Source organism: Sander lucioperca, chromosome 10 (assembly GCF_008315115.2).
Source record: "Sander lucioperca isolate FBNREF2018 chromosome 10, SLUC_FBN_1.2, whole genome shotgun sequence".
Lineage (NCBI taxonomy): Eukaryota > Metazoa > Chordata > Actinopteri > Perciformes > Percidae > Sander > Sander lucioperca.
In genome coordinates, this window is record NC_050182.1 from 22661105 (window position 1) to 22670319 (window position 9215).

The 9215-nt window shown below is 41.5% G+C and overlaps 1 protein-coding gene across 15 annotated transcripts in view; it reads right to left on the reverse strand.

The window, feature by feature from the left end:
- The window catches only part of snap91a (synaptosome associated protein 91a), a 67911-nt gene extending 60753 nt beyond the window's left edge, over positions 1–7158 (reverse strand). For 14 of the 15 annotated variants that reach the window (XM_031322762.2, XM_036005876.1, XM_031322771.2 and 11 more), the window contains exon 1: positions 6307–7157. In XM_031322762.2, the coding sequence (XP_031178622.1) occupies positions 6307–6436 (130 nt within the window). In that variant the 5' untranslated portion in view covers positions 6437–7157. Of the gene's footprint in view, positions 1–6306 lie in introns of all 15 variants that reach the window. The other variant, XM_036005879.1, reaches the window with a different exon arrangement.
- Between the last annotated feature and the right edge of the window lie 2057 nt (positions 7159–9215).

A 9215-nucleotide genomic window follows, 5' to 3' on the forward strand; every position in this document is an offset into this window, starting at 1 on the left:
TTAAACGCTAACGTTATAGTTTGACCTCTTATTAACGTTCGCGCTCTTCCACTGATAAACATGGTATTAGTTAGCTTTGTGGCTAATCTAATATAGCAATGCATTAGCGGCTGTAAGTGATGTTACAGAATATTTAGAAGTGATAATGATAGGACCGTTAGCTAGAACTACCACACCGTTTTTATATACAGTGTATGAACTAAATTTACAATCATTTCACATGACGAATGACAGACTCACCGTCAAAACAGTACATCTCCATGCCGGGTGTAATGCTCTGCCACTGGCTTGGCTGATAGCTTTCTTCTGTAGTGGATTTCTGGCGCTGTTTTCAACTGGGGAGTTGCAGACCTCCCTCTGGTGGGCAAACTATGCAACACTCATAACATGAGTGAAGCATGAGACTCTGTTTCTCATGTTTCATCGGCCGTTATAAACGCCGATGCCGATTTAAATGCAATTAGCTCATATCGGCCGATAATATCGGCCGGCCGATATATCGGTCGGGCTCTAGTCACAATAAAGATAATGGAACAGTGACTAGAAATAGTAGTTGTACTAGTTCTTAATGTAGCAGGGCGTTACAGGGCGTAGCAGAACGTAGCAGGGCAGTGCAGAGCGTAGCAGGGTGTAGCAGGGCATAGCAGAGCGCGGAGCAGGACCACGGCGACAGCTGCAACCATGATTTAGGTGCCACCCTAATCCAAGGAAAACTGCTGGACAACAAAAAACATAAGGGCTCCGGGGAATAAGCTCCCCATTAGTCACTTAGACATTAAAAAAAACTGGAAAATAGGGACCAGGTTAGAAAATACTGAAGTTACCCTTTAAGCTTTCAGATTTTGTGTCACTGACAAAAACGGTCTTCTTTGTGCACCGTAATTATCCTAATGCCTTGAAAACTTGAGCCCATTGACTCACAGCTGCACCGCCCGGCTCCTATCCCAACATAAAAGATACTCAATTGCATCCTCATTCAAGTCCCTCTTTTTCTGGAAAGCCGCCAACAGCATGTGGCATACACGTGCAACTCTGTGTATGTGAAGTCGTACACACACACACACACACACACACACACACACACACACACACACACACACACACACCAAGACACAGGCACACACATGCAGCCAGTAAGCTATCAAGAGCCTTCTGTAAGACACACTCGGACCATGTGGTGTGTCAGGCAATCTGAGCTGCTGCCTGAGCTCCAATCTTTTAAGAGTTTAGAGGACTTCCGATCTGTATCGCAGGCATCTGTCACGCTCTTAAAATAAATGGCAAATGTGTGTGTTCTAGCAACACATAGCTACTATTGTGCTATCACTGAAATTACTTTCTTTCTTTTTCTTCACAAGTCAGTTGTTAGTGGCCTGAAGACACAAACCATTTGGTCACAGTCCACTATCTTGAACCGTAAGGAAACCGTCTCTAACTGCTTTACAGTTATAGGTTCATAAAACAAACTAACCTAACTTAGAGCTGCCTGCAAAATAAATACAAGCCTTGAGACATTCCGCACACGTTAAAAACAATGCGTCTGTTTATACCTGCTCCAGACTGTTTTGATATCTATTTATGGTGCCTTTGGAAGCTGAAGGACCTTAATCAGTCTAAAAAGCTCATTGATTTTCTCAGCTTTTCTCTCTTTCTCTGTCTGGGACTGTGGGGTCACAGCATGATGAGCTTACTAACCCTGCTGCTCTCTGGATGTCACTAGTTAGGCTGAGAAACAGACCAATACACATTTGGTTGTCAGTGGAACAATCCATAAGAGATTATTTTTAGACCATGGACACATATCTGTCAAGACCTGCCTAGATTTAGGAATTAAAATAATGGAAAAAATGAATCCTCTTAATTGTTGTGGTGTTTGGAAATGTAGTTAGGTTTATGGATGTCTTATGCATGATATACTACATTATTTTACGGATGTCTAAAGTGATCAGTGGAGCACCCTTGGGGAGTGACCAAAAAAAGGCCGATAAGATATATCTTTCAGCCATCTTAATTGATCTGCTACTGTCACATGTTTCGATTACAGCCAGAAACCCAGAAAAAATGGAATAAAACAAGAACTGAATAAGTAAGAGGGCAATCGGTAATATCTTTCCAACATCTTAATATAATTACAAATATGCAAATAACTTTAATAGGAGTCAGAATGTCCAGGAGCAGGAGCTAAATATACCAGGTTGATATACTGTTTATGTGCAAACAGCTGAGATGTTCACAGAAGATGACATTAGCGCGATGTGAAGATCTTTGAAGTGGAATAAGAGGCTAATTATAAAGATGACTGATTATGTCAGTGGATTGGTTAAGGAAAAATGATGATTTGTAAATGCAGAGTTATCAATATGGATACTGTGTAACACAAGAAATGTCAGGAAAAAGAACACATGTATGGTTAGCACGATGGCTATAATGAATAATGTAGTTAGTAAGGATCTTTTTTGTTGAAGGTGGAATGGTGGATGTAAATCTGCTCTATGTGTAACAGGATAGGACAGGCATGGGGAAGATAGTGATGTTGTTGATACTGTCGAGGATCCTGACAATGTTCTATGGCAACAGGTTTCACTGAACCCATAGCTAGTGTTCACTGTACTCACGGTAAATGTCGGCTGTGGAGGAACCTAAATCTAAATACAACGTCAGACAATATCCCTGAGGCACTTGGCCCACTGTGACGTTAATTCACCTTTCACATATTTGGGCAAGCCCAAGTGGTTCAATGAATTTACCAAACAAACCTCTACTCTGCTTAACCTGAGAACAAAAAATGCATTTAATTCAAGATGTCCATGGATTTTTGGCTTAAAGGTACAATATGTAACATTTCTGCATTAAAATGTCTAAAAACGACCATGCCTATGTTATATATTTTTTTAGAGTTGTGTACTTACACTATCGCAAATGTTTCCACCAAATGTCAAATTTTATTTCTGACACGGGACGTTTTCGCCCGTCAGTGGCGTCATATAACCTTTCACCCTCTAGTTACTCGTAACTTCCGTCAAAACATGGGCATCCAGATGATGAGCTCATTCCTGGCAGCTTGGAGATGTTCTGCTGCTGCACAACGGCCATCGAACGTCCTCGCCGTCCCGGAGATTCCCCCCCGGCAATCCCACCCACACCCGTCTCTCAGCGTGGTTGAGTAGCTAGCTAGCTAGCTAGCATTACAACAAACCCCGTCTGCCCCGGTGTTGAAACCATCCAAAAGGTGACATTGACATGTGAAATATATTGTGATAGTGTGGTTTTAGCTGCTGGCTAATGTTAGCTTGCTGGCTCACTAGCTAACTGGTCAGCAAACTACCAATACAGATCGAATCAAGAAAAACTTAATTATGTTGGGGAAAATGCAGCTATTTTATTAAAATGACATGAATAAACGTTACCAAACGTAACGTGAATAAACTTGAATGCATTCTAACCAGCGATGGTGTTTAACAATAAAATCTAGAACTCCCATAATTCCACGAAACTTCCCAACGTCATCAAAAGTCCATGTTTACCATTCATTGTTTTGGTTGAGAGACCCCTAGCAGCAGAAAGTTTGATATTGTACGTTTAACTAAACTAAGATTTTGTCTGTTTTGGCATTAAAACCTAAATGTGACCAACAAATTCTGAAGTCTTACAATCTACTGCATACACGGTACAGTAATTTCGATCAAAAGGGATGAAGACCAAGCCGACCAGCGGGTTTGAATCAGATGGTAATCGTGTAAAATTCATAGTTTTACTTTGGAGTTTCCTCTCCGTATTTAGGTTTAAAGCAAGACTGCGAAAACTTTGGTTGAACGGTGGCCACAAGTGGCAATTACAGAAGCAGAGTGTCTTTTTGCGCATGCATTCAACATTTCCCTTAGTAACATTTAGTTTGTGTTTAATCATTTGAAAGTTACACATTCTCACAAAGAGAACAAAAAAAACTTCTTTCAGCGCTTCCTCTGCACCACAACAAAGTGCTGACACAAACTTTGGCAAGTGGGCGAGCTTTCCACTTTGTTGTGCGATGATTTAACACCGTTCATCATTCACTTTTATTTTTTAGTCTGGGCACGCACAGACAGGCGGATTGATTTCTCCCGCTGGGTTTTGAGTTTGCCAACTTGAACTTGTGGCACTAGGATGGTATGGCACTAGGATGGCTCTTATCATGCGGTGTAACAATGCATGTCTGGTGTAAGAGAGTCACCTGGACAGTAACCTATATATCTATACATATATATATATATATATAGATATAGATATAGATATAGATATATTGTATTATATTAATATACAAAATATGTCATATATATATTATTACCTGACTGGGAAGACCTCCTAACTCACTATGTGTGCACTGTGTGTCTGTAAGGTTCACATGTCAGAGTTTCTCCATCTTCATTTCTTCTATGGTTGCCACCATAAATTCATTTTGCCCCCTTTATCACTACCCTTTTTTTTTACTAGTCTCCTAAGTGTTATCATCCAAATCCATCCCATCGTTTCTCACTTTTTTATGTTCTAACTAAGCTGACTAAATGCTGCTAGCTTAAAGTTACGATAAACTAAGCTAACTCTCCTGTTTTTTTAAGGTTGAGGGCTACCCATTAGCCTTTTTTAGCCTGATTTTCACAAATTGATTGCCAAAGGTCCTTGGTATAATCCTACAAGATATAAATCAACATCAAATAAAGTGATACGTTGTGGTGGGGTCTTACTGAGTGTATGGGGCCAATGTACAGCCTGGAACATAATTAAAATGTCTAGGGACATCTATGCATACACCAAAAAGCTATTAGAAAATCTAAATCCCAGATCCAGAAGCATTTGGTGGGATGCTGCGTTCATGTGCCTCTAGCCCCTCCTAACACCCAGACACTGTTGAGGCCCCTGGTGCTATTCATCTTCCTAAACATCACTTTCATTGTGTCCACTGTCATATACAGTAATTTGTAGGTTTGCGCATCATTCTTTTCACATCTGAATCAAGTTTATATATGGAGGTTCACTGGGGATAATGACTGCAATACGAAATGCTGCATATCTACGCTTTATGTTTGCATTAAGCCTTTTCCAAATGCTTTATAGTCCTCCACATTTCTTTTCTGTGTTTGAAATTGAATTGGCACCCTACATCCATCTTTTCCCTCCCTTGTTTATACTAAGCAATATGCCAACAAATCAACAGATTGCACTAGGAAAAAAACTCAGTGATATATGCTGCAGTGCCACACACCTCTTTGTGCTATCTTAGGGGACAAGAGCCTGAGCAAAGGCCTGTGTGTTCAGCAGTATCAACACCACTTTTCAATTATGCATTTATCAGCACTGGAGTAGTCTGGATCAACGGAAGTACATTTTATCATGATGTCAGGCTTTGCCCCTCCGTTTCTGCTCTTTCTCTTGTGCCGTTATCGAAAACCCTTCCCTACGGAAAACAACGAGCTAGCAAGCTACACGCTGAAAAGTTTAAAAGAAAATTGAACAATTGTAAAGATTTACAAAGAATATGTTTACGGCATTTCCTCTCTAACTGGGACACTTAGGGACCCATTGGGGGGAGATTGCTGTGGACGAAGTACACACAGAGATACACTGGTAATAACAAATCAGGTTTAACCATGTATCAAGCTAATTTAAATACATCACGTTACTGTATTGTATTTAAGATTGTATGTGGCGTTTTCTTTAGCGGGGTGCAAATGTTCCACTAAGAACACCGGCGAGACTATTTTGCAGAGCCACCGTCGCTGCGGAACCAAGTCGATTGTGATTGGTTTAAAGAAACAACCCAGAGCGTTTTGTTTTTTCCTCCTATCCTAGAATGTATCTGTGGTGTAGCCAGACCTTACTCCACAGCCCTGTGGAGATAGAGCTGGCAATGCAAGCACTGGAGCAACATGGTGGAGACAGTCCCTAGTCAGTAGGGCTTAAGTGCCTGGTTTAAGGCTCTGTGGCTTCCTTCTGGTTCTATCCTGGTGCTCATCTGACGACACAATGTGGGAAGAAGCCCTGCTGTAATTAGATAATAGGTTTGGTTTGCTCAGTTAAGGTCTAAATTAAAGTAGTGCATTGCCTCAAGCAGTGTGTGTGTGTGTGTGTACATGTGAACATGTACTGTGGCTGATGCCCCGCCAGCACATATAACACACACTGGAGGAATGGATGGGGGAGGCAACCATCATTGTGCTTGGCCTAGTTGTACATGAAGAGGATGGATGGAGGGTCGAAAGGACACATACATACATAGATAGATAGATAGATAGATAGATAGATAGATAGATAGATAGATAGATAACTCACATTCCAGGTGCTTTTTCTTTGGAGCTGTCTGTTCATGTGTGGTGGCTTTACACACAGCTCGGGCGACCTCGGATCCCGTCAGGCTGTACTGCGCCGCGGCGATGCGATCCGTCAGCGTCTGACCCGACATCTTCTCTCCGTGGAGTCCAACCTCGACTATCAAGCGTCCACTATGGTCCTACCCCCCCACCCCCCCTACACACACTCACGCACCGAAACGAACGACCCGCTTCAGTAATCCCAGCTGCCCTCGAAAGCACCACAGAAACACAGCGCTGGCAAAGATATAGGACACTTTCTATAGAATTGCAAATGATTTGAGTTGCATAACAATACTGGAATCGGCTGATCCCCAGTCAGTTGTGTTGGCTCGGCATGCGTTTCTATAACAATCATGAACTGACTTGCCTCCCTGGAGACCAGTATCCTTTAAACATTACAGTCTATAGGCTGCAAAATCCTACTCCAGGTTTTTGGGCTTTTCCTTTTATTTTCTATCAGTTTATTACTGTTCCGCCTTATGTTGGTTAGCCCTCCCTGACAAAACGCTCCCCTCCGGATGATGCTCGTCGCTGCCTCCCCCCTCCCTGTCTTCCTTCCTCCAGCCTCCTGGATAATCCTCACCACCACCAGTCCGACAGGTCCTTGTGTTTCAGCGGGGCGTGCAGGGGAACATCAGGTCCTGGATGGATGGCCCCCCCCCCACCACCTAGTACAGCGGTTCTTCCTCCTCCTTCTCCCCTGCTGGGTGCTTCCTCTCTGCTGCGGCCAACCGTCAGCCTGCAAACCCCGGCGATGCGCACTTCAACCCGGGTCGTTGGATGGCGTTGTTCCTAGTGGATTTAAAATTTTCTTTATTCATGTATTTAGATGTCTCACCCCGCCCCGCCCCCTTCTTTGAGTCACAAGTGACGCAGTATTACCAACCCTGCTCCTGCCTCTCTCATCGCGAGAGCTGGGAGCTGACGAGAGCTAGATGAGCTAGATGGAGGTTGTGGATGGGTAAGGGATATGAAGGGTTAATAAAGCTTGGTTCCTGTCATGCTGCTACCACACCACTGTACCGTATGAAGGTCATATGAAGCTGCTGCCTCAGTTCACACTATAGTCTCTGATCATGAGAAGCTGGAAGCAGCCACATGTCGCTGTCCATGGTGCTGCTGTGCTCTGCTTCGGAGAGCACACATTCACTGGTTCGCTAGTAGTGTAAGAAAATACTCCATTAGAGGTGTTGAAATTAATCAAATAATCGATGCATCGAATCATGGACATGGACGATGCTGCATCGATAATCGGCCTGGCCATAATCGATTATTTCTGTTTACAATTTAATGTAGGCCTAACAACCTTTCTGTTTACATATTCTGTTGCTCAGTGCTGTAGTTTTATGCATCCAATTGATTTAGTATTAGAGCACTGCAGAATGTTTTGTTTTTGAAGCTTGAAAAGCTATGAATTAAATATCCTATATGGCTTTAACAGAAAAATGTATCTGACGCATTGTGATGCATCGTGATATCGAATCGCTGACATGATAATCGTAATCCAATCGGAAGATCAGTGAAGATTCACACCTCTATACTCCATTACAGGTAAACGTTCTGCATTCAAAATCCTACTTAAGCAAACATATAGAGGTATTATCAGCTGAATGTACCTTAGTATCAAACAGTTTTGCAGAAAAAAGGCCCCTGTGAATATTATACTTACTCCAACATTATCATACAGTGGAATCAACACCTCTCTTTAACAGTTTTCAAAAAAACGCAACATTATAACCTTAATGAAGGTAGAATTTATTGCCGTACTGTTGTATGAGACATTATCTTTAGCTAAGTGTACCTAATAAACGAGTTACTGAGTGTATGACATTATTATACTGTTTATACTGTTTCAACAATGTGTAAGTAGAATGTAATTATTGTAGCTGGTCGAGATAGAATTAGTTTATCTACTTTATATGAAGTTTGCTATTGTAGTTAAGTCCAGTGGTTTCCCACCCAGGGGTTGGGGCTCCTCCAAACTGCCACAACATAAATCGGAGGGGTTATGAAATGATTAGTGGGGTTGGAAAGAAGAAAAAACTAAATTCTTCCTCACTAATTTGTATTCATTTTGGGACTTTTCTCTGAACTTTGCTTGTTTTTGTAAAACATTTGAAACTGTGGTTCTCAACAACCTTTAAATGACACCATCTGCTTACTACTACTACTACTACTACTACTACTACGCTGTTTTTTGTAAGGGCAAATAGGGTGGGAACCATTGGCTTAATCTTTAACAATACATTGTATTTTATAATCTCGTAACCATTAGCTGTAAACAGAGTAAAACCCTCTTACATGAAATAGATGTACTGGAAGTAAACAAGCAGCTCAAAACTGTACTTACAGTAAGTTCCATGTACTTAAGTGCATCACTGAATGTACTTAGTAACTTATCACCACTGCCACTGAAACATTTCTTCATACCACCTTGTGCAGAAAATTGGATGCAAAGCAGGTCAGTACTACGGTGCCATGGATAGCAACAAAACCTGCAACTCAATAGGTCTTTATCACAGAGGACTCAACGTGTCACAGTGTAAATGAGAACATGAATGATGCTCACTGTGACGTCTCACTGGGACACTTGAATACAACAGAGCCATTGTTAATGATATTAGTAACACCTGTGCTTTTCCTGCTATGACAAGTCACAATATCTGCTGTGGAAAAAAGGCCTATTTGACTGATACTTGACTGCCTAGTTACCAGTTATATATATATATATATATATATATATATATATATATATATATATATATATATATATATATATATATCACACACACACACACACACACACACACACAATCCCCAATTGTGCCAGGGACATTTTATATGGCATGACGACAGCGACAGAGCGCA